At 34.3% G+C, this 27,331-nt stretch overlaps 1 protein-coding gene across 3 annotated transcripts in view; it reads right to left on the bottom strand.

Moving 5' to 3' along the window:
- Positions 1–27,331, bottom strand: part of LOC129005114 (CCR4-NOT transcription complex subunit 3) — a 72,085-nt gene that overhangs the window by 6,934 nt on the left and 37,820 nt on the right. For all 3 annotated transcript variants that reach the window (XM_054433934.1, XM_054433926.1, XM_054433943.1), the window contains exons 2-9: positions 26,691–26,923; positions 20,562–20,717; positions 18,658–18,837; positions 13,475–13,753; positions 12,071–12,213; positions 9,877–9,995; positions 4,033–4,224; positions 193–348 (exon numbers count right to left, since the gene is read on the bottom strand). In XM_054433934.1, coding sequence (XP_054289909.1) covers positions 193–348; positions 4,033–4,224; positions 9,877–9,995; positions 12,071–12,213; positions 13,475–13,753; positions 18,658–18,837; positions 20,562–20,717; positions 26,691–26,923 — 1,458 coding nt within the window. The remainder of the gene's footprint in view (positions 1–192; positions 349–4,032; positions 4,225–9,876; positions 9,996–12,070; positions 12,214–13,474; positions 13,754–18,657; positions 18,838–20,561; positions 20,718–26,690; positions 26,924–27,331) is intronic.

Raw genomic sequence — 27,331 nt, 5'->3', positions numbered from 1 at the left:
GCACTCACCGATATGGTCTTTATCACCATGCAAAATTTGAAAACGATTGATTCAGCCGTCTAGGAGGAGTTTGCGTATTACGGAATGCATAAGAGTCGACGTATAAGAGCTTCGCTCACTCCGCTCAAAAAGTTTCGCTGCGGTATCAGGATTATCAATATTTGTTTGGTTTTTTACAACTTGTGTACTAACCTCTGCTGGTTTCAGACGCAGGCATCTCGAGTCCCGCTCTCACAATGACCTGTTGGGCAATGGTCTTGAGAGAGGAGAGGGAGTGGTCAGGGCCAGGTGGCGGGGGTAGTGAGGGGGGAGGTGGTGTGGGGGGTGCTGGTGATGGTGCACTGCTCACTGTAAACACAACAGTTACTAGTAAATATCACACTATTTGGATATTTCATGGTCAGCAATTAAAAAATAAATGAGTACATTAATATGAGTCAATAAACATTGATATACTAACTACTCTATGAGGCCGGGTAGTATGAATTTACTGTAAGAGTAATATAGCTCCTGTGCGAGACTTGGAGAACAGAGAATTTCATGTGAGTTTGACAACACCTTCCTGTTGAAAAAACCAAGGTAAAACCCACCCATGTAATCAAAATAGGGATGAAAAATATTCTCGATTTTCGGAACGGGAATACATTTGATTCAGGAATTTTTCGGGACGGGATTTGATCCGATCGTCGGCAATTTTGCCGCTATCGCGAGAGATGTTCACAATAGTTCCGCGAACCCAGGAGGCAAGGTCGACGATCGTGCCGTGACCGCGAGTCTTACCGACAATCGTCACGCAGTGACCGCGAGATCCAGACTATACAGACCAGACTGGTATTTTGTCATGTAGTTTGAGCTTAGTTTTTAGAATTGACAGATATTTTTTTCTTTTTGTAGAGTATTACTATTACATTTTAAAAGTTTTAATAATTGTAATTAGTTTTATCAAATATATCAGTTTAGTATTAGTTTTATAAATATTGACAAAACTCCTATCTATGTACATTGTACTCCAAAAGATGTTATGAGTATAATAAAGAATTTTAATTTGAATCCTGTTGACACCGCGAGTCAAACCGACGATTTCGCCGTGACCGCGAGTCATTTCGACCATCGTGCCATGACCGCAAGCATTTTGACGATCGCCCAGTGACCGCGGAGTCATCTCGACGATTGCACTGTGACTGCGAGAGATGTTCACGATAGTTCCGCGAACCCAGGAGGCGAAGTCGACGATCACGCCATAACCTTGGAGTCATGCCGACGATCCTGTCGACACCGCGAGTCAAACCGATGATCCCGCCGTGACCGCGTTTGAGTGGTACCAACATAACAACGTTTTACAGCGTCTCAATTTCTAGCAGAGTATCGTGCCAGTGCTGCCTCCATTTGGATTTTTTCAGTCTACGACTATTTAGTATTGTTAAAGGCATGAGCGGTTCCCTGATTCGGTTTACTTGTCAAACTTGGATACGATATTTAGCTGAGAGTGCCGATAATTTTGGGCCGGCATGAACTATGCCGGTTGTCTGATTCAGAATTTAAACGGACAACAAAACATTGACCATGGTGATCATGCATCCTTGTTGAGTTTATAATATGGTAATTAACACCGGACGCGTTGCAGAAAGTCAACAGTCCCGGAAGGTCAAATAATTTATACCTGTGCCGCTAGGTCAAAAACTACAATGTTTGCAGTGTCTGTAGATCAAAAATCCCAGTAAGTCAAATAGTACAGTCCGGGCTAAAAACGTAGTCTATGTTAAAGCAATTGACTTATTGGGAATTTGACCTAATGCAACAGCAGTTTTAATATAACGAAATAAGATAAAAAAGTTCAGTTTCGCTGAGTCAACAGTGCCGGAAGGTCAAAAGTATAATCTGTTAAAAACAACGATAGTCCTCTCGACGCATGACTTAAATAATTTCGTGTTTTGGTGTACTGAAAGTTGTGCTAAAATTTTGAAATTTGGCACAGAGCTTCTTGGTTAGTCCTACTCGATGACTATTTTGTTGGAACTTTAAACTATTTACCGATCTAATTAATAAAAATTGATTTGTATGGTGAAATAGTTTTAAATCGTGATTTCTAACATGAAAAACTTAGCATGCGAGATTATTTGTTTTGTTTTTGGGTTAGAGAGGTTTTGTCTGTGGCAAAGTTGTAGCCAAAAGTGTGATGCGTAAAATATATTTTTTTTAAAATTTTTTACAATCAGTGGTTCAGTAGATAACTTGGGTTGAAGAGGACGGCAAATTTAGCATTTCGCAACGCATGGAAAGAACTACATCGTACGATGCGACTGCTGAGTTGACTTTTAATTTATAGTTCTAAGGACAAGAAAAAGATGAATATACAGATCACCAGTACATTCATATTATTTATAAAACACCTTTCTTTATTACCAGCTTACATTTTTCACTTATAAGAATACATCATAAACAGGGTGTTAAGATAAGCGGGGAGATACTTTACCTAGTAATTCCTTGGGTCAAAATAAACAGAAAATCAAGGCTAACATTTTTTCCAAAATCATTTCGTTAACCAGATATCCACCATTTTGTATTTTTTACATACAAATATTTATCTTTGCACTTTTCCAACCGATGTTTATGAAACTTTGGTATGTATGTTAAGGTAGGAGAGACGCATGTTATAAACAAAGTTTCATCTCGATTCACCCTAAAATTTCAAAATTTAACACTTAACTACAATATAATATGCTTTACTACACCACAATATTTACGTATCACCATAAATCTTTAACAAAATAAAACGTTAACATTTTTAAAATCCAAAGTAAATCAATATAATATTTCAGATCGTCCTTGCGGGTATTTTATGCCACAAATTTTGACGAAAGGCTATACCTATTTACAGTGTTGACCAAACAGTTGAAAAGAAGCATTAATAGATAAGCTATGTACCAAATATGATAATTTTAGCTCTATTCTAATTATGACAAAACACGAAGTAACTAAAAGCGAGTTTTGTTGGTGTAGTAAGCGTTGCAGGAGGTCTACTTTACACTGAATCGACGTTCACTTTTATTGCTTTTGATCTTCCGGCACTGTTGACTCAGCGAAACTGAACTTGTATTTTACCGTATTTCGTTATATTAAACCTGCTGTTGCATTAGGTCAAATTCCCAATAAGTCAATTGCTTTAACATAGACCACGTTTTTAGATCGGACTGTACTATTTGACTTACTGGGACTTTTGATCTACAGACACTGCAAACATTGTAGTTTTTGACCTAGCGGCACAGGTATAAATTATTTGATCTTCCGGGACTGTTGACTTTCAGCAACATTCCCATTAACACCACTGTATTTTATTTGTTTAGTTCGTAAGTTTTTCCCGACTACAATTCAAAATCCCGACCTTTTTCCTGACTTTTATTGAACCTAAAAAATCCCCCAAATTTTCCAAAATCCCTTTTTTCTTGACTGGTAGACACCCTGCAGGAGGCAAAGTTGACGATTGCGCCGTAACCGCGGAGTCATACCGACGATCATGCTGACACCGCGAGTCATACCGGTGATACTGCCGTGACCGTGAGTCATACTGACGATCACGCAGTGACCGAGAGTCATTTCGACAATCCCGATGTGACCACAGAGTCATTCCGATGATCCTGTCGACACCGCGAGTCATACCGACGTTCCCGCCGTGACCGCAAGTCATTTGTACAGTTGTGGCGTGACCGCAAGTCATTTGTACAGTTGTGGCGTAACCGTGTGTCATTTCGACCATTGCGCCGTGACAGTCACAAGTTTCTATACCTGTAAATTTTTACCAATTCTTTGGTTTTAGCGAATTTCCCTATAGGCCGTATAACCACCCAAAATTCAAAGTAGACAATTATTATGAAAACAATACTTTTTCCATATACTATGTATAGAGGAGGAAGTAAAAGAACAGTAATCAGCAAAGATGTATTATGACGACGCTTATTCAAAGATCAATTTGGAATTCTAGTGCAGTAAAATGAATTATATCAGCAAACAATCGATAATCCACAATATGCTCACCAGATGAGGGAGGGGACGTTGAACTAATGTTATTATGTGTCGTGTGAGGTGAAGGTGCTTCAGCCACCCGATGTAGAGGACCCGTCGAGTTGGTGCCAGTTGACTCTCTATCTCTTTCCCTGTCTCGTTCTCTCAGCGTTTCTCTACTGCTTCGCTCCAGTGGTAGTATGGTGCCGTTTTCTGTTGTGTGGGCTGTAAATTGTTTAGACATCGCATTTAGAGGAAGTAAAAAATGTTTACCGGTTAAATTTAAAATAAGATTTTATGGAAATAATTAGGCATTTTAAATTCACTTTTCTTCAGTCAGGATTCATATTCATATAAAGCAGAATAAGGAAATGACAAGTACAATACAATAATACAGAAGACTCTCTTTCCCATTTAGTTTGGACTGAGGATGGTTCGGACCTAGCACAGGTAAGGAAACTAAATAGCCACCTAATAAAACATGTCACAACCTATTTGTCTATCATTGTTTCGTACGAACAGATGCTAATGTTTACAATATCGAGGACAACCAAACTTGGATTTACAACAATTTTGTATACCTAAGTTTCCTTCTCAGTACTAACCAACAAGGATCAACCCGGCAAACAATTGCCCCTTAGTTGAGCTAGACCCAGCCTATGTGGCTTAGCTACCCTTCTCTAAGAGGAGGCTAAGCTCAGGCTCTATGTTTAGCTATGTACAATTTGTAAGATATAGGTACCTACTTTTAAATAGGTTATACGTTTTCAAACTGAGCTAAGTTTGGCAAATTGATATTAATATTAATATGTTGCTAACCGACAAATATCACAGCTCGAATTTCCTCTGGAGGCTATCTATCTTCAAGCATTATAATAGCCTATATTATCTGTACAAAGGAGCGTGATGATTTTAAAAAGTGTCAAGGGATTTTTCTCCTAAACTACTTACCAGCAAAGTTTTATAATGTTAATGTTGCAGCGTGTCGCCAGTCGACAAATGTCACAAAACGGCTTATGTCAAAGCTTATCTTTAAGCATTATTTTAGCCTATATTATCTGTACACAAGAGTGTGATGATTTTGAAAAGTGTCAAGAGATTTTTCTCCTAAGCTACCTGTAAAGTTTAAAAATGTTGGCGTAACAGCGTGTCGCCTGTTGACAAAGGTCGCAAACCGACAAATATCACAGCTTGAATTTTCTCTGGAGGCTATCTATACTATCTATAAGTATTATAGCCTATATTATCTGTAACCAAGAGTGTAATGATTTTGAAAAGTGTGTAGGGATTTTTCTCCTAAACTGCCTGAAAAGTGTTAAAATGTTTGCGTTGCAGCGTGTCGCCTGTCTACAAATGTTGCAAAACGACAAATGTCAAAACTTCAATTTGCTCTGGAAGCTATCTATCCTTAAGCATTATAGCCTATTATTATCTGTAGGCCTACACAAGAATGTGATGATTTTAAGTGTGAAGGGTTTTTCTCCTTAACTAGGCTAGGCTACCTAAATTTTTGTGTGAATAAGTAATACAACTAAACCAAGTCAAAACAAAAACTAAATATCCAGGTAAAAGTTTTCATTGTAAACCCCAATAAAGGGCTGCAAAAGATTCTCCAAAGAATACTCTCAGAGTATAGTAATTAAAGCCCCAGATACTTAAAATCAAAGTGAACAAGTAAACATTATAACCAGCTGATAATCTATACTTATTTAATACGCAAGCAGGATTTTTGTGACAATTACTCCTCCGAAACTACTGAACCGATTCACATGCTTTTGGTGTCATTGGAAAGGGCGTAACGTGAAGTTGTGCAGGAAACTTTCTTTTTAGGTAAATAATTAGAGAGTGAGGCCCTGGGGTCCTTTAAAGGTTCATATTTCTCCATAAGATTAACATGGGAAACAAACATTGTTTTGAAACTCCAGCTGTTGTCAGAAATTTAATATTAATAATTGGTCTCCATGGAAGCAAGAGAAAATTCACAATGTTTACATTTGCTTTGACATTTAAATGTAAACAACGAGAACTGTCAAATGCCTATTTCACAATTTCAGTCAGCTGATCCAAAAAAATAAAAGAACTAGGTGGTAGGTTTATTTAATCTTAAACTTTATGATAGATTATTTATTATTAATCTATTTCCAATGATTATGAAACAGATTTTTCCCGTTGCGAATCAAAAGTTAAAAGTGAGAGGAAGAACATATGTTAATTGTAAACAGTCAATGTGTAAATTAACTATGTTGTATTAACAATGTGTATAGTTTTGGATGTTGGTTTGTGTTTAATGATATAACTTATAATCATAGAATTTTTATTATTTAAGGATTTGGCATATGAGTAAGCCTATGATAAATACACCATTTCAGAGTTCTGCCAGTTTTTGCCTAACTCTGTCTTGTAGAGTTTAAAAAGCCTACACCTTATTGTCTAAAAGTTGGCTAAATAACTTAGGTACGGTACTTTATAAAATCTGACAACCTTTTTACGTTGACTTAAATTGTAAGCTTACCTTTTCCCGTCATCATCAGAAATCATGACTGTTATTAGTTTTTAAACAAGTGATTTGTTTATAAATAACTCCTGTACTTCTTTGTAATTGCTCGATTTTGAGCAACATGTACACTAGTAGTTATAAAATAACTAAGCAATAAGTAAAGGTAGACATTTAGGATGTAACAAGCTAGAAACGTGTTTGACATCTCAGTGCTTTTTGTTGTTCATTGAATGTGTTTAGAAGTAAGGTAAATTGTTGTGCATCCATTATAGTTTGAACTGTATAAAATATTTAATAGTGTATATTGAAAACGAGAATTTGAATGATACTTTGAAAAGTAAATGTGTAGAATTTTACTATGGCTAGTTGATGTTCACACTTGTCGCCAGCTAAAATGACTAAATTATAAAATAATTAATAAAAGCATGCATATTAACTCAACACAATATCTTATTCATGGATGTTTAAAATTCATAAAAAATAGAAAAACATGTGATGATAAAAATAATTATGAATGAAATACTGTAGAGTCTTAGAGAAGTCATAACAGTAGTGGAACGGCAGTAATAACCCTAGCAGTGGCCAACCGTCGCCTGGTGACGGTATGACGTTGATGCTTAGAATGGCCAATGTCGTCTGGTGACGGTATGGGCCGAAATTTTTTTAACGGTAAAAAAACACTTACAATCAACTCAGATGAGATTAATATATATACCATTCGAAAGATCACATTCTGAACTTTCATTTGATTACATAAACAAACCCTGTAGCAGGTATATAACAATGTCACGACGATTAGAAATCAAATGAAATTTTGGCCCGGTACGACTTTTGCAGCCGACACTTGGGAACTGGCAAAACACGTCTTGTTTGGCATTACCCTGCTCGGGTAATTTTCGTCTTGGGATGTTGCGGGTGGTACCACTGGATAGCCATTGATTTTATCTTCATTGTGGTAGTGATATTTATAACTAAATATTGATTGCACAATCGGTACGATTTTATGAAAACAGCTGTTTTCGAAATTTCTAACAAATGGCCAACAGTCGTCTGGTGACAGTATGGAAAATACGAATTATATACAGTGAAAGTTATTATTACTAGTCATATAGTATATCATTTTGAAGAGGAAGAAATTTAGATTCAGAGAGTGGCAGCCCTGCACTCAGGGTTATTTCTGTATGCTCGCATGTAGACGACAAGTGAGTCATTACTGCTACAGTCTGTCAGCTGTCTTGTATTGCCATTGTTTGTTTGTGTTGTTGCCGGTAATAGTTTTATCCGCGATTTATTACTAAATATGTTATTAGTTTCGTAGTGTTAGTGTTAGTGAAGTGTTGTGTGTGTGTATAACAGTAATCTTCATGCATAAATATTACTGAATTGTGTGAAATAGTGTTCATAAAAGGTTGTATTTTGTTAGCATCATGTCCTAAAATGACGATTCTGACATTCAGAGATTGTTGTATACCTATATAATGATATACCCAAGGTGTTATACATTTTTATAAAGGTAAATGAATACACTACAACATGTTTATAATTGTTTGGGGGTAAAAAATTTTGTAAAAAAGTTATAGCCTATACTAAATAGGCCTACTACTGTATTTTGTTAGCATCATGTTCAAAAATGACGATTCTGACATTCAGAGGTGCTATATATGCTATATAATGATTTACCCAAGGTGTTATACATTTTTATAAAGGTAAATGAATACACTACAACATGTTTATATTGGTTTGGGTGTAAAAAATTTGGTAAAAAAATTATATAGGCTACTAAATACTGTACACTCCATTTTCTGGAAATGCGCAAAAAATTCAAAACGTTCTCAAATTGATACATAATCATAGGTGAAAATAACTTTTTACCATCATACTTATGACTTTTTTGGATTCCTTACTTCATTAGCTTTACAAAAATGTAGGCTACATATCATCAGCCTACATAATGTTTCACAACACAAGCAAACACTGTAGGCTATAGTTTACACTTATTTGCGGTTTTGCGGTTATTGTATTATTATGTCCCTATTACGTACCTACAAAAAAAAATATTTCTAACATGTTATACATTTTTATGTAGGTAATTGAATACACTACAAGATTATTATGTTGGTTTTGAAGTAAACAAATTTGGTACAAAAGTTGTATACTAAGTACTGTGAATTTTTTTCTCGAGAAATCGCTAAAATATAAAAACATTATTTTATATACGTATGTTTATAGGTAAAAAATTATTTTTACCATAAACTTTATGACTTTTTTGGATTCCTTACTTCATTAGCTTTACAAATATGTAGGCTACATATCATCAGCCTACATAATGTTTCACAACACAAGCAAACACTGTAGGCTATAGTTTACACTTATTTGCGGTTTTGCGGTTATTGTATTATTATGTCCCTATTACGTACCTACAAAAAAAAATATTTCTAACATGTTATACATTTTTATGTAGGTAATTGAATACACTACAAGATTATTATGTTGGTTTGAAGTAAACAAATTTGGTACAAAAGTTGTATACTAAGTACTGTGAATTTTTTTCTCGAGAAATCGCTAAAATATAAAAACATTATTTTATATACGTATGTTTATAGGTAAAAAATTATTTTTACCATAAACTTTATGACTTTTTTTGATTCCTTACTTCATTAGCTTTACAAACATGTATATATCATTATTAGTATACACATATATTATAGAACTTTTTACAACATAAACTAACACTGTACGGTTTTCAATTTTTTCGGTTCTCCGTTTGTCATTATATTTCGCCCCAAAAACTTATAAAAAAAAATATTTTCCTAACATGTTATATATTTCTATGTAGGGAATTAGATTGTCTACAAAATGTATATAATGAATTTCCCATAAAAAAATCCGTAGAAAAAAAATGCAGAGGCCGCTTTTGAAATTTCAAAAAAAAAAATCAATTTTTTTTATTTTTTTCACTTTACCGATAAAATACACTGTCTAAATCATTATGATATTACTATTTCTAGATTCTCCTGTTCTTTCCGAACAAAATGAATATGAGGTTGGCTAGGTTTACTTGTACGGTTGAATTTTTACGAATTTTCAAAAAATGGTCTGCAAAATCGCCAAAATGGGTTGGCCATTCCCCACTTCTAACATTGGCCACTGCTAGGGTTAAAGTATCGGCTGCCACACTAGTGAACAATACTCTGCTCAGGAAGGACATGGATCCAAACCATGGTTCACCATATGCTATCCAGAACTATATTGAATATGACTTTTCCAAATAGAGAATGAACTTTTTAAAAAAGTAGAATGTTACAGTAGTCTATATATTAATATTTAATTTATTGTAAATACTGAATATTTTGGCAAACTTGACCTATTACAGTACTTACAGGAGATTTTGTTGTTGGTCTGGTTATGAGTGGGTGCAGCGGCAACTGCGGCAAAGTTACCACTGGCAGGGGGCGGAGGGTGGTGATGATTCACATGAACACCGCCCGATGAGGGTGAGCTGCAGACAAAAAAAATGGCAAAACTAAAAAACACATGGAAGAGGTTGAAATTAAAATAGCTACCCATACTTGGCTTGAGAGCTAGTTAGTGCTTGGTATAAGCCAGCAGCTTTTTAAGCGACCCAGCTCTCCTTAATGATTGATCTTTAACGAATTGATGGCCCCAATTAGGAAGCTGATCTTATTTATTGAATCCAAGTCTCTTACCCATCCCACTTTTATATTCACTCATATTTTGGTAACAATATGCACTAGTTGTGTAACTAACCTAAATGATAATTTATTTAAAATGTTGAAGGATACAATGGTAGCCTACTTGAAAGAAATATAAGGAACGACTTTACTTTGACTAATAAGATTGAACTTGACTAAAATAGTAAAATCAAGTTACTTGACTATTTTAAACATATAACTTTTTCATGATGAAAATTTGTTTCTGCAAGAAAATAGACTGTGTTAATAATAAGACCTTAGAATCATCAAATCAAATCAGATTGATTGATTTTATTTCCATTAACTTAGGGATGGACGAGATTGGATTTTTAGTTCGAGACGAGACGAGACGAGATTTTTTATTTCTCATAAAATTTCGAGACGAGATCGAGACGAGATTTCTCTTCTCATACACAACGGGAAATGCACGTTCGAAATTTTTACCTGATTTTGTAACATTGTTAGATGACTGTTTAAATACTAAAATAATGATAATAGGCAAGAATATTAATTTACAATCTTTCATTAAATAACATCAGCATAACATTTTTTATTAATCACGCCTAACTTATTAAAAATGCCTACGATTAGGAAACATGGTGATATCAGTTAGGATAGAGTTCAACTTATCCTAAAATAAAATAAATCATAAAATTAATTTAATAAAGCAATATTAATTTTTATAAAATAGTTACTTGTTTTGACTTTTTTTATAGTAATAAAACATTCCTCACACTGCTTACACTTAAAAAAACTTCTCAAATGTTATTAAAGTAATATTATTAAAATAATGAAAGTAATATTTACATTAAAAGAATTAAAGTAATATTTACATTAAAAGAATTAATTAAATAAGAACGCCTTCGAAAAGGAAACGCAACTACAACACGCTCCTGTATTGCGGGTATTGCATTGACTTTCTGCAGGCGTTTTTAATTTTTTTTTTTTTTTTTTTTTTTTATTCTCGTCTCGATAAAAATCTCGGCCAAAAAGTAATCTCGTCTCGTGTAACGAGATTAAAAATTTCCCGAAAATTTCCCGAAATTTCGAGACTTGACCATCCCTAATTAACATCAAATACACTGAGACATTGCCTTGCCATTTAAATTGTTTGCATCAAGATATAAGGTATACTTTTTTCTTAAGTTTGAGTAAGCTGTGAATTTAAACTTCAGGTTTTATAACTGAACCAAGAACACCAAGAACCAAATATTAAGGTTGAGAAATTATAATTTGCATTTTTATAAACAAAAACTACAATATGAATACTGGACAATTGTGATATTGTAAGTCATTAACAATATAAAAATTGTAAAGTATTCATATTGTAGTTTTTGTTTATAAAAATGCAAATTATAACTTCTCAACCTTAATATTTATTTATTAAGTACTTGAACGTCAAACTATCCGAATCCGAACCTCTAATTATCCAAACCGAATCCGATCAGAACTGAAATTTCACTATCCACACACATCTAAAAATACAAACTTTACTAAACCTGATTACAAATTTTACTGCATTCCACACGGTAAAAAGAACACCACAAAAAACAACATTATCCTTACAAAAAATTTTAATTTAATATGTTTTACCAAAGAATAAAAATATTTTCTATTTTGTGTAGATACAAATTATAAGACTTAAGGACCCCCATTTAAAAGTTCTATCAACATTTTTCTTGCAAAGTAAAACGGATCACTGTATTTAACAACATTTACCTTGTAAAAGTCAATTTACTCCTTAATTCACAAGAGGCACCAATTTCAATTTTTCTAATGACAATTTATTTACAATATACTTTTTTTGTATAACAATTTCAAGTGATTCCAACAATGTTGAACCCAGTAGTGGAGTGCTTACCTGTTGTTGGGTGTTGAGTGAGAGACGGGTTTACTGTTGTTATTGTTGTTGTTGTTTGTCAGCGGTGGCGCTGGTTTACTGTTGGAGTTGAGCAAAGGTATACTGCTATTGCTTGCTCTGACTGCTGTTGGTTTGACCACTACCTACAAGACACACTTATGTTAAACAGTGTATCTATCAGTCCCTTTCCAAAACACTTCCTTTATCAGCCACTTTGCTGCCCGTCGTGGTAGGTGGATTAACTATTAGAGATTAATCAGTGGCTTACTTAGTATCAAAACTAGCTGATTACATTTTACATAATCCACACGGATGTCATACATCCATACATAATGTCAGATACAAAGAGTTAAAATTTTTTTAAAGCAATAAATATTTTAATTTGTTAGATTTAGTCACCAACATTCCACATGAGTGTTCCGGGTCTGCTACAATAAGTGTATAAGATTACTATTTCTTTTAATCATCAACATGTTACTATAAAATTAAGCACTTTACTAAAACTTTTCATCACATCCAGAAATTTGAAAACAATTGATTTCATATCTACTTTAAGGGGCTTAAACAAATAAAAAGATAGTCCAAATCAATGATCAACAGTTAACCCAGTAAAAATAACCCTGTTTAAGATTTTTTCCGAAAACAACTTTTTTTAAGATGGAATATAAAATTGCAAGGTAATTCTTCTTTGGTAAATTTTGGGGATGGACGAGACGAGATTCTCAAAACAAGATTATAGATCTCGTTAGTATTGGGAATAATGTGTTTTCAGTTTCACAATGGTTAACAAATAACAATAAAGCTCTATTAAAAAAACGAATTAATTACAATAACTAATTATTTGTGAAAATAGTTGATACAAAAAGAGTGTACAAAATATCAAAAGCTTACAGGAACTTAAAAATCTCAAATATGAAAAAATGTAAATAAAATAAGAATTTTGTTTGAGTAAAACTATAATATGCACACCACAACTAACTGTATCACAACAAAGACAATCTATAAGAGAAGAAAGAAAACTATAGTGGCTTGTACGGTATTACTTTTGATCTCAGTGATAATAATATCATTTACAATAAAACCTATTATAATCGGTATGGACAGGACCATAACAGATAAACGAATTACCTGATAAAATTATTTTACAGATTTTTTAGATGTATACTGTTAAAAAACGCCTTCAGAAAGTCTCGCCAATACAGGAGCGCGTTGATGTTCCGTTTCCTTTGCAAAGGCGTCCTATTTTTTTTCTTTTTTATAATCTCGTCTCGAAAAAGTTTTGGAGCAAAGTCAAACCATCTTGAACTAAAAAATATTTTTATCAAGCAAATTTCTTGAATATTCGAGACCTGTCCATCCCTAGTAAATTTACATTTTATTAAGTTCAAACAAAACAGCATTTACCTTGGTAGGCAGCTGATCTGTTTCTTTCTTCTTCTTCTCCTCGTTGGAGCTATCACTGGAATGATTATGCAGCGGTAGGGGAGGGGACGGAGGGGGAGATGACGTGAGACTGGTCGGAGTTCCGTTGCTGTCTGTTGTCGCAGACGACGGCAGCCCTACACCCGAAAGCTCGATTTCGTCCAGTCCGATAATGTCGTCGTAGATATACTCATTCTCTTCAAAGTCTGGGTCTTGCGATGACTCTATATAGTACTCTACATCGTCTTTTATCCGTCTTATCTATAAATTAGAACAAATTTATGAAGTCATTGTGCTTATATTTTTTAAGATAACATTAATTTTTTATGTATATATATTATGCATATTATGCGTATACATAGAAAGATATACGCATAATACGTAAAGAGATTTAGGTATTACCTAAAGTGACGCATATTACCTCTGCTGCAGCAAACCTTCAGACTAAGAAAATTTCCATTTGCCTGATTAGGTTTACACATAAATCTCTTTAGGCCTAAATAACATTAGGTTTAGTGAGTACCTAGGTTTGCTTCTACAGGGAGAGTAATAGTGTGTTTTTATAAAAATATTAATAGCTTAGTATAAAATAAATAAATTTGCCAAGTTTGATCAAAATGAAAATCAATAATTTTAAGTGTGCACTTTTGATTAAGCAGCATTAAAAAGGCAATTTAAAAATAATAAACTTACTGTTAAAAGCATTTCTGTACAATTTTAAAATCACCTAAGATCTGGTTTTATTATTAGATCTACAAAGCCAAAATTAGAAACATTTCTAACTTCACAATAATCATTAAAATATAACCAAAATCAAACGAAGATGATTTCAAAAGTTTAAAAATAAAATTCCTACTTTTTATATATGCTGATTATTAACTTTGGGTAAAGATCCATGTGTTGCCAAATCGGTAATCAATTGTGGAACAATGAATCTAAATCTTAAACATATTTTTGACTTTTGTTGTTTTATTTTTAACTAGGCCTAGCAGTGTGGTTCTACGGACGGGGATATTGTGGTCAGTTGAAACCTGATTATATTCAGAACAGTAGTTTTTTATATGAAGTTTGCTCTTTTTTAGATGAAGCCATTTTAGAACTTAGAAAGAATATTTTAAGAATAAATAGATTTACACGCATATTAATTATTGGGATAGTTAAACATTAATTGTTTTCTTACCATTTACTGTAGGAAAACAATTAAGTTTAATATGACTGTAAGAAAGGTGAAAACCCAACAAAAATGAGCGATGTTTAGGTACTTGAAAGTTTCTTTCTACCACTAGTACCATGAACCGATGTTGAAATATCACTACGGATATTTAGATTGGTTAACGTAAGTATCAATGTAGAAGAGATAGAAGCCTATTGGCAGTACGGTTCAGCCATAGCAGCGCAATAGTGGTGAGTCAAAACCGAAATTGACCAATTGGAAAAGCGATTTTAGCAGAATTTGTTAACTTTAACAATCAAAACGACATCCTAAAGATCAGCAGAGATCGCAGGAACATCTGCAATTACCCACTCACTGTGATTGTGTATTTTTACTGCACACAACAGCTATCGAAACGCCAGTAATGAATGGGAGCCTAGATTTTAGGGTATTGGCAACGAATATTTAAACGTATATAAGTTGCCTGGTCCTATACAAATCTGATTCACGGTATTTCTGAACACTGAGGGCTTTGTATGTCGCCATTGTAATTTCTTGAACAAACTACAAATAAAGAATATTTTGATTTGACATTTACAACTCCTATGTTATTCTTATGGAGAAAAAGAAAAATTAAATGGTTTATATTACCTGTCCGTCAGTGATCCTATATTGTCGTCTTAGGCGACCAGTTTCAAGATTAAAGTCCCATCATCAGGCGGTTAAAAATGTCATTTCACTCAAATTGAGGTCGTCGGTAAACACAAATACACGCAAATAAAACATGAAACACAAAAAACACGGATGGACATTGTACAAATATTTATAACTGGCAACTGGCCAGTTATACTCCGACCCAGCACGGATAGATGTGTGGTCATGACTGAGGTGTCCTAAAAGAAAAATGTTGAAGGTTGCTTGTTCATGAATACCTATACATCTTGATTACAATTGGCAAATTTATTTATTTCATCCTATAGCCTACTATTAACATTTAATCAAAAAACACTTTTTCCCATCCCTATAGCAGCAAACCTAAGTAATTGCTAAATCTAATGTTATGTTTTCTCTTAATGAATTTTCTGTTTATGTGTAGTTTTTTTTTGTAATAAATAAATTACTACCAGGTTACTCAAGACCTCTCATACACAGGAGTGAGATGACTGGTAGGCAAAGGTAAAATTAAGAAGCCAAGGGTTCATTACTTAGTAAATTATGAGATTAAGAAATGTTAGCAATTTGTTTTTACTAGAGATGGGCCGATACCAAAAATTGTTGATACCGATACCAATACCACCAAAGTACTCTCGATACCTATTGATACCGATACTTCCGATACCTATCTTTTTTGCACAGTTTCTTCCACTAATAATATTATAAACTGTTATACCATAAAAAAACACAATATGTATGTGTATCAAACTTATATTTTGGTGTTAAAGGTTTATTATTAATTGTAAAAAACAATTGCAAAAATATGGAACTAAGTGTTTTTTTAAAATAGGCCTACTGTAAATGTTTGAATTTGACTAAAGCATGAGATTTAATAAAGTTTCCTCTAATTTATAAATTCTCTACTGTGAATGAATGAACTGAGTGTTTATTTAGTGTGAAGCCCCACCCACCGTCTAACGGGACATGGGGTAGGAAAAGAGAAAGTTTGCTCTAATGCCTGGTTCACATGCCCTCCCTTACCCTCGGCGTCAGTCGCTTGCAGATTTCGATTACACAAACGTTTCTGAGTGTTAATTATTTTAAAACACTGTAGCTAAATCTACACTGTGAATTTGACTATGATGAGATCTAATAAAGTTTCCTCTAGAATTTATAAATATGCTTAGGCCTACAAGTATTAATCTAAGTCATTTGACAGTTTTTTGTATTTATTTTAAAAGCAATTGCAGTTATACTTTAAAAGAAAACTACACATATCTTGGCCTATAAATACTTTTTGTAAGAAGTCTTTTCTCTATAGTGAGTAAAAACGATCGTGGTCAAGGAATGACTGTATTAAAACAGCACACTGTCAATTTTTACAAAAGTATTTTGACTGAAACCTGGTATTTTTTAAAGAGATTGTAGAATAAGTTGACGTCTGTGGAGAAAAGTATGGCAATAGATAAATTTTACTTTTAGCCTACAATAAAGATTATGTTTTGGGACTAGAATCTCCAAAAGAGTGCTTTTATAAAACATGCCATAGTTTTATTTAGTAACAAAAGTGTTTGACTATGTTCCCGATGATACCAAGAGTATAGGTTCGGCAGAGTGGATTCACTGTGAACCGGCCTGCCTCGCCCTTATGCACGACGTCACTATAACTTCCGTGTAGGGGTGTCAAAAATGGATCGGAACAATCGATGTTTTGAACCTGTCTGTAACTAACCTAGTTTTTTTATACTTTAATACTCATTATGCATAAACGAACACGTACTAAAAATCGGATCTCGAATCACGATAAATTATCGATACCCTTCCCACCCACAATAAGCAGTAAGATAAAACGATGTCTAAGCAATCGTCATTTGCTCCATTGAAACACGAAAGTCGATTGGCTGACATGGTAGTGCATTGTCGCCTCCTGACCAATGAGAACTGTTGTTACATACTTTTATTGTCAATATTCACCATTCGTTATAACATTACAAAATCTACATGGACTAAGGCTTATGATATTTTTTAATAAATGCATTGTGTCATAGTAGCACTTAAAACTTCACTAAACTCTTTAATCAGGTAGATAGTACAGATAAATATGGAACTACTTTTTGGCGCAATATAAAGCAAGCCTAACCATACGACGATGACGATGTTAAAGTTTAATGGTTGAATATAATTTTTATAATGATGCGTATAATGCAGGGAGGAAACTGAACATTTCGAAATGTTTAGGTTATTTATTTTGTACTAAAAATAAAAATAATACATCTAAATGTCTGACTTATTGATACAGACATTGTTTAGAATAATTAACTTCCTGTTGGCAGGACATTCGCGCGCCGGTTGTCTCATGAGTTGAGTCTGACATCTTGAAAATGAAATGTAGATTGTGTTGTGCAATGAGCTGAAGCTGAACAATGTCCGGCACCGTCGCTGATAGTTTCTAAGTTGGCTATGAAAATTGTTAACCGTGATTACAAAACTAATACTGAAGCTATAAAGTTAATAAATGTTAAAATAAAATATTTATCCCTGTCGGGTGTCGGTGTCATCGGAATCGACTTTTGACAATTGAGTCTTGGTACCGAACCGATACCAATGTCCAAGTGGTAACCAATGGATGGTGGTATCGATGACGATAATCGACACATCCCTTTTTAGAATCGAATTGAAATTTCAATGCATCGCACTCGCTGCACACCACTACCTATCCCAGTGTCAGCTGTCGCTGTCAGTGAAATGGATGACGCGATGTCTAGGTTGCCGATTATTATTAGGCCTAGTATGTCAATATTGAAAGGGGTTAAGGGATTAAATAAAACTCAAACATTTTCCTTTCTTATTATTTACCTGTCAAATATCAACGAAATCGGCTTAACCTCTACTACTCGACTCGAGTTGCGAGTATATTTAACTAAGTAGGCAAACAGCTAGGATTCGTAACGGCAACGGCAATTTACCCGCTCGGCGGCGCTCTGACTGAACTGACTTAATCCGCACCGATTCGTAGCATTCAGTGGTTCAGTGTGAGTATCGGTATCGAACCCAAAACAGGCAAGTATCGAGAATCGACGATACCACGATACCTTTGGTATCGAGAGTATTTTGGTATTGAGTATCGGTATCGGCCCACCTCTAGTTTTTACGAATTACATAATTTATTTGAAAAACTAAACAGCGAATTACATAATTTATTTGAAAAACTAAACAGCTGTCCCATTGTGACTTATATTTTTGGTGAATGAAACAATCAAGTTAACTGTTCAACAATTTTATTTTTGTGGTCCAGACTATGGTGGTCCTGTATTTGCATCAGATATTTTCCTTCCCACTTGTTCAGTTTTTTACTTACTTGACTGACTTCCACTGACATGTTGTCCAACATTCTCAGTAATGTTTCTAGTTTCCTTATGTGATGCCTATGCCTGTCCAACTTCACTTTTAGGTCATCCATTCTGTCTTGTTTGTCTTTGTCTAACCTCTTCTTCTTCCCTGCCAGCAGCGATTCAATCTCCGATTCAAACTGGTCTTGCTGTGATAAAATCATTATGCATACAACAGTAAAGTAAAAGTATTCAAAATAAATGCCATGTTAACACTAATACCGAAACCCTACTTCGGCTGACGTTAACCGAAACCCCCCGTCTGAGAGACCCCATTTGAAAAATAATGGACCCCTCTTAGAAACACACAAACCGAAACCCTCGGCCTGTGAGACCCAGCTTTAAAATACATTAACGCTGGGCTTCTGAGATGGACATGTTATGAGCAGACAACCTGTCAAGGTCACGGCACCCATGCAAAATGAACAAACAACATATCAATAAGTAGGGGAGGAAAAGGGGAGAAGGTATTGGGGGAATGGAATCTCCCAAGTAAACAGTGTTGCCAAATTGTGTTTTTGAAAATTCCCGTGGGCCTGTCAGACCGGGGTGTTGGTATTAAGTGTTAAAGTACAGAGAAGGCATCTAAACTTACTTAGGTACATCTCTAATCTATTTTAACACGTTAACTGCTGACCACACAATTCTACATTCCATAACATACCAAGCTATTTAGGTTAGGTTTTTTTTTAAAACATTCCCTTATCAGCAGATCTTTGGATTAGTCCTGTACATCCGTAATGTGTAATTGTTAGTTCAAAGAGACTTGCGGCGTATTTTGTTGGCGTGACAAAGCATACAGCCTTTTCCCTGCACTTGGCAATACTGAGGACAAGGACCTCTTTGTAACTTTACAGTGTTCCTAATTGTTTAATTCTTCTAAAACTTGTCCACAAACACTAAGGTTCAAAGTATATGCTAGGCTTGTATTGTAGCTTTTCTATTGGATAGAACAGAACTTAAAAAATATTCTATCACTCATACACACTAATCAAGTTGGCTGTTCCCACTCAAAGCCGCTGTACACTATTAGGCAACAGCAGCGAAAGAGTTAAACCTCTTCCTGGGCTGTGGAAGGATACATCTGTCAATCTCTGAATAAGTTCCGGGTGGGAAACTGATATATCTGTCCAAATAAAATTTCTTTTCTGGGCTTAAGACAGATATGTATATAAGAATGATAGATATACATATAATGTGATGAATGAAAAATAAAGCAAGGGAAGGAATAAGGTTGGATGTATTCGTCTGCCGCCCATAAGAATAGGCTACTCAAGATTAGTAGCAGTATTCATATTTCGTGATAATCGCTACGTGTGGCAGACAGATATATCCTTTTATCTTAGGTTTTTTGTGGGCCTAAGACGGATATATCCGTCAATTCAAATTCTATTTTCTTCACAACTTTAGTAAAAAATTGGTTCAGTGCTAAGGAAAATCTTTTTATAATCAATGAATTATTCCAAGCAAAATAAATACATTTGGTTTCTGAATTTTGGTGCAAAGTAATTAAGCTTCAGCCCTTCATTTAATTTAGTCCTGGAAAGGTTAAAATTTTACATATTCTCCTTGCTTAAGTGAAAGATAACAAGAATAGATTTTTCTTTCTGGATCAAATAGTTGAATATTATAGAACCAGAACAAGATGTAAAAAACTTCATTAAGATCAGACATTGACGTGTTATGTGTCACAGCCTTGTAAAAAACATAACATGGCTGGTGGACCATTAGGATGAGGATAAACTAAGCAGAAGGCCTATTATTTATGTTTGTTTTTATCAACAGTTACACTATACAGAAAAAAAACTTGATTTCTAGTAAAGCTAAATTAAAATTTTCATGAAATTACTCAAACAGTCATTGAGTTACTAACCTGTAAATTTAAAGCGTCTATAGATGTCACAAGCCATGTTGAAATCTCTTCTCTCTCCTTTTGTGCCGGGTCCATCTTCTGGGCAGCCCCTAAGCCCTCTTTGGAGTACGCTTTGGTTTTTGTCTCTCTTTCTACCACCTTAAACCTCTCCATTTGCTGTAAAAATGGTTTTGTAAATTAAACTTAAACAAGTAATTTTGTATCCTTGATTAATTAAGTTTTTGAACAGAGTAGGCCTATGGTTGAAACATTAAGATGTAAAGCCTATAAAAATATGTATATTAAAAAAGAAAGTCTTTTTAGCGAATTTTCTGTGTAGGGAATAAGCTATTACCATAGGGGTGAGGTTCATAATGTCCAAATTTCACAAACTCCAACGTCTAAAATATTAAGTAAACAGTGCGTTTCATAACCTCCAAACTTCATAAACTCCAAAACTATAACTTTCAAATAAGCACAGTTTCACAATGTCCAAATTTCACAAACTCCAACGTTAATATATTAAATAAACAGTGCGTTTCATAACCTCCAAATTTCATAAACTCCAAAACTATAACTTTCAAATAATCACCGATTCACAATGTCCAAATTTCACAAACTCCAACGTTTAAATATCAAATAAACAGAGTGGTTCATAACCTCCAAGTTTCATAAGCTCCAACGGTACAGTCTCTGCCAGAAGTCGCTGCAGAGGTTGCCGTGCCATAACAAAAAAAACTACTGATGTAATCATCATGAAATTTTAACAGCTATTAGAAAATATACTTATAAAATATATTTATATGTTTTAAAATTTTTCATCGGTAAAAAAAATCTCTTACGATATTTGTAGTGGCTTTTTAATTGAGAGACGGAACAGTTAAGAAACTCAGGGAATTAAAGCTATTAAAAATATAAAAATGTAAATTTGATTTGCACATTGTGTGCTAACACATTATTTGAGTCACACAGCTGAGTGTTCTTCAATCATTAAAATGCACGTATAATCAGTAGTTGAGCGCTGGCGAACGGTGCCTGCTATCTGACTGTGGCAACCACTGTAGAGATTTCTGGCCCAGACTGTACCGTTGGAGGTTATGAAATTTGGACATTATGAACCGCACTGTTTATTTGGTATCTTAACGTTGGAGTTTGTGAAACTTGGACATTGTGAAACAGTGATTACTTGAATGTTATAGATTTGGAGCTTATGAAATTTGGAGGTTATGAACCGCTCTGTTTATTTAATATTTAAACGTTGGAGTTTGTGAAACTTGGACATTGTGAACAAGTGATTATTTGAATGTTATAGTTTTGGAGCTTATGAAATTTGGACATTATGAAACGCGCTGTTCATTTAATATTTTAAGCGTTGGAGTTTGTGAAATTTTGAGTTTATGAAACGCTCCCTACCATAGGTCTCATGGTAAGACCTAGATTACTTGGTCTACTCATCTTTAGTGGACGATAATCAGGAAATTAACCTGATAATGAACGCAAATGTGCTAATCAGAGGAACGTCTTTTAGCGAATTTCCCATATAGGGAATAAGCTATTACCGTAGTACTCATGATAAGACCTGGACCCGGGACCGATTTACTTTTTCGTTTTGAGGTCCCTAGAGGCCAAAAACACCATCCATTCAAATTCACATATATATATATATATATATATATGTGTGTGTGTGTGTGTGACCGTTAGCACGATAACTCGAGCAAAAATTATCCGATTTTGATTAAATTTGGTACAAATGTAAAAAACCTATATTTATTCTAACGAGTTCGCGAACCACCATGATCGGACTATGGGAACGGGGGTTTATGGGGGGTTTTATGGGGTAAAAATAGGTTTTTCCCATTTTTGACCCTAAAAACACAAAATTTCACAATTTCTTTCTAAACTATTTTTTAGAGCTTAAAAATAATAATTTAGTATATTGAAGCGTTATTATGCGCCTAATGGTTACGGAGAAAATCCCAAAAAATTTTAAATCTAAAATTCCCATGTTATTGTTATGGAGAATAAGTCAACTGTTGTAGTTTGCTTGTTTATGAATAAATTTTGATCAAATTTGGAAAATGCATTCATTTCTTACTAAACTACAGTACCTATTAACATTTTACAACAAAAACATTTTTTCTCTCCCTGTTATAGCAAACCTGTGTATTTGTTTAACTAATTCTAATCCAACAAAGGGCTACAAACCCGACGACATATTCAATGCGGACGAAACTAGACTTTATTATTAGTACTTACCGGATAAAACATTAGCGTTCAAAGGATACTCATGCCATGGAGGCAAAAATAGTAAGCAGAGAGTTACAGTGCTACTTGGTGCAAATCAAACTGGATCCGTTAAACTCAAACCACTAATGATTGGGAAGGCCAAAAACCCACGTTGTTTCAAAGATGTAAAAATTTTACCGATGGACTACACTTCAAACCCTAAATCTTGGATAAAATCAGAAATTTCCGGCCAGTTGACCAAAAGACATTGATAATGATATGAAGAAGAAGAAAAAATTTGTATGTTTATCGATAATTGTACAGCCTAAGGTGATTTACCCAAGCTAAAAAACATTAAAATTGTGTTTTTACCCCCAAATACAACATCCAAACTACAGCCTCTAGATCAAGGAATCATCAAGAACTTTAGTGTTTTATAGAAAATAATTGGTTTGCCGGTTCCCAAGTGACCTAGAATAAAATAGCCCCACAAAAATCTATGTGCTTGATGCAATGTGGATGGCGTCAAAGGCTTGGAATAATGTAACTGAGAAAACAATCGAAAATTGTTATAAGAAAAGTGGATTCACCCAGAAACCCGAAGAAAATGCAGAAGATGCAGAAGATGCAGATGTGGATATCAGTGTGGTTGATGACCCTCCTAATAATGAACTCGAGCCTCCGACGCGTTGGAATGAAGTTACACGGTCCCTTAATGTTGAGGATCCACCTTAATGTTCAAGGAATTTGTCAATTTTTATGACGATGTGCCGACAAGTTAGTGGGGAACTAAGTGAAGCGGATATAATCGCATTCGTTGCACAAGACCCAAGTCTAGGAGATAATGTAGGAGAGGGCGACGACGAGGGTAAAGCGGACAGCGAGGACGAAGCAACGGACCCGGACTCAACACTTAGTGATGCACGTTGTACCATTGATGTCTTGCGCAAATTTCTTCAAAAGAAGACGATGATGAGTGACCGAACAATTAATTCAATTTCTGTACTGGTCGATGCGCTGGACAAAGTTACTCTAACAGGTAGACAAACTACAATTTCTGAATATTTTTCTGCATAAGGAGTTAACCATCCATCATTTACAATACAAACATTAAGGCTCCTACTGTAGCCTATACTATATTTTAGGATGTACTGTATCAGCAAATATTTAGTTTTCCACTATAAATGTAGAGTAACCATTTTTACACTGTAACCATTTTCAATACAGTACATCAGTGAGTCACCGTTTTGAGTTACATTAAGAAAGATAATTTTGTTTAATTTTAAGAAATATTTTATCTATTGAGACTTTGTTTTTAAATAAGTCTTCACAATTGTTAAATAAAATTACTAACAGCTCATGTGAATAACTGTACAGAGTAATTCACTATTCCATTTTTGCAGTTTATTATAAATGTACGGTAGGCTATTGAAAACTTGGTCAAGTTGCGTTAAAATGTTCTTTAAAAACCAAATGTATGTTTTGTTATACCGTATATTGTCATTGATTTTGTTTTGTACTGTCATTGATTTCAATAAATACGTATACTGTACTGAATTTGAAGTTATTATTTATTTCCCGGTCTGTTTTAAAGTATACCAAAATGTTTTTTTTATCTATACATTTAAAGCTTATTTACTTTAGTCTAAACTTTTAATGTGATGGTACCAGTCAGTTAAAAGGGTCGTAGCCGAGTGGCAAAAAACTGAGAGGGTGTCTGCCAATGACTCATTTCTTTGTTTACTTCATTAGCGCTACTCTATAACCTTTCCACTGAAAATGGCTATGAGCAGTAGAGTAGGTTCAACAAAGAATTGAACCTCTACAAATCGAATTTTGGGGAGAATGAGCCTTGATAAATCAAACCTTTATTATTCTAAGTACTCGATAATTCGAAGTTTTCCCGTTCCCCTAGGGATTCGATTTATTAAGGTTCTACTGAATATATATATATATATATATATTTATGAATTTGAACGGAGGATGTTTTTGACCTATGCGGACCTCAAAACAAAGAAGTAAATCGGTCCCAAGTCCAGGTCTTACCATGAGTACTACGGTAATAGCTTATTTCCTGTATGGGAAATTCGCTAAAACTATAAACCAAATGATGATTATTTAGTACCATAAGAAATATATTTTTCCTACAGTCACCTGACAAAGTGGGCTTCCGCACTGATTATAGTACAGAAAGTTGCTAATTGCTGCATTTACTTACTTTTTCCCCACTCTTTTTTTTGCCGCACACCGGTATTTCAAACGAACAACACAAAACAGTGTGCTTTTATTATGCACGTAATCCGTGATCCGCATATTATGTTGGCAACACTTAAAGATACTACGACTACGACTAGCTGGCCCAGTTGTATCCCATTTTGTTCAACACTTGGATTTAACCTAACCTAAAACAAGTTGTTTACTGAAAGACTAATTATTTCTATGCTTTATAGTAACTGTAGGAAAAATATAATGTGTAACACGAGTGAAAAGTGCTTTTGCTGCACTCGAGAAACTTTCCACACTCGCCTGTGGCTCGTGCATGATAATTTCTCTTGTGTGTAGTACTACTTCTACTTTGCACTCTAGTTACCCAAATAACTATTTAATATCACATTTTTTTTGTATTGTGATATAGGGCTTACTATCCAACAAAAACTTAATTGAATGAACCTAATAAAGCACTTAAAACCACACTTCATAAATAGTTTGGTTATTTAATTTTTTCTACTTATTTTCAACATTATTCGACGATTATTACTTCTATTTTTAACACTAATGATTAGTAGTTGTATTGTCATTAAAGCAAAAAAAATACCAACATCAATGACCTTTGTCCAAAAATAAACCCAAATGCATCATTCTTGGGTCCAGCTCACTTTGAGAATATAAATATAAATATTTTCAACGACCAGATGGTAGCCCAAAATTAAAACTGACATAGGCCTATAATACGAGCTATTTTTAAGTTACTAGAGTTTCAAATCGAACTGATATTGTGTTTGGATCAAATTTTTGTAAATGTTTTTAAAACCCCTAAATAAATTTTTTTAAAGTAAATATTTTTTAAATTAGTAAAATTATATTGATAATGATATTAGATACAAATCCAATCAAAGTTTTTGTTTCATTACACTTTGGTTACAAGCCACAAATGTGAAATTTCATATTTTTAGAGTCAAGAATGGGAAAAACCTATTTTTACCCCATAAAACCGCCAATACTTGGACATTGGTATCAGTATTAAAAATCCATCGTCAAAAGTCAGTCCCGATACCAATACCCGACAAAACTGCGTAGAACCACTATTGCCATGATCACGCGTGATGACAATGACGTTTCCATGGCCACGGGAGACGATGATTATGTCTGCACGGCCCCGGGAGATGTTCAGAATTTTGCCACGATCGCGAAAGACGATAATATCCGCACGACTATAATATCCACACGACCATGAGAAATGTTCATGATTTTGCCGCGATCGCGCAAGATGTTGATGACATTTCCATGCCCGCTGGAGATGGTCAGATTTTCTCAGGATCGCGGAAGATAATGACAATGTCTACGCGACCGAAAAATGTTAATGAATTTGCCACGATTGCGGAAGATGATGATGTTTCCGTTACCGCAAAGATCCAAAATACAGTCACACCAGACACAGTGAATTAAACTGTTACACAATAACGTGTCTCAACTTGAATCACCCTCCACACTCATCAAAAGACGCCAGATTACTGGAGTGTCGTGGAGAGGGTCTACTGTACTTAAAATTAGTATAATTCGTTTGTAGGAATTGTAAAATAACTTCTTGATCAGAATAGTAAGTGTTATTAAATTACCTGAAAGTACAAAAATATGTCAAGTACTTGTAATAATCATATGTCACTTGTAATAATCCAAAATAGTGGGAAACGACATTCAACTCACAGTTTCGATGAGTTTTCGGTAGTCCAGTAGCGTACTCTTGTCTTTAATCTCCCCGGAAGCGATCCAACTTTTGATCTGATCTCTGAGCCTTTGTAGTTTCTTGATTTCCTTTTTGAGATCAGCCTCATACTTCTCTTTCTGATTGCTGTTGGTAGCATTGTGGACCTTTTGCCAAATGTCCTCAAACGTTTCCACCCCTTCCGTGACTTTTTTGAGACACCGCTCGATTTCACCTATAAAAGAAATTGCACTGATAAAATTAAATCAAAACCAGTACAGTAGGTTGATTAAGAAAACATTCAGGACATGAGCTTAGGAAACAGACACATATGTATGGTATTGAACTTTTTAAGAAATATTAGATGTAGAGTTTAAAATGTCAAATTTTTCTTTATAGATCTTGAAAAACATTAAATAGTTAATGTTTAACATTAATGTTTGAAATAAAAAAATTCCATATGATGAAAGAAAGAGTAGTTTTTAAAATGAAAGCTTTAAAACTTCTAGGACCATGCATTAGTTACCTAGGTACCTATCTAGTTATTTTTAACCTAAAATTAAATACCCCCGCCGCAGCAAACCTGCCGACTAAGCGAATTTCCATTTGTCTGAATTGATTTTCAGTTAAATATATTTTAATA

The sequence above is a fragment of the Macrosteles quadrilineatus genome, unplaced genomic scaffold (genome assembly GCF_028750875.1).
Source record: "Macrosteles quadrilineatus isolate MER2022 unplaced genomic scaffold, UCM_ALF_1.0 Scaffold_1__1_contigs__length_201487025, whole genome shotgun sequence".
Taxonomy (NCBI): Eukaryota; Metazoa; Arthropoda; class Insecta; order Hemiptera; family Cicadellidae; genus Macrosteles; species Macrosteles quadrilineatus.
The sequence above is the reverse complement of the archived record's forward strand: the minus strand, read 5'-3'. Positions and strand labels throughout refer to the sequence as shown.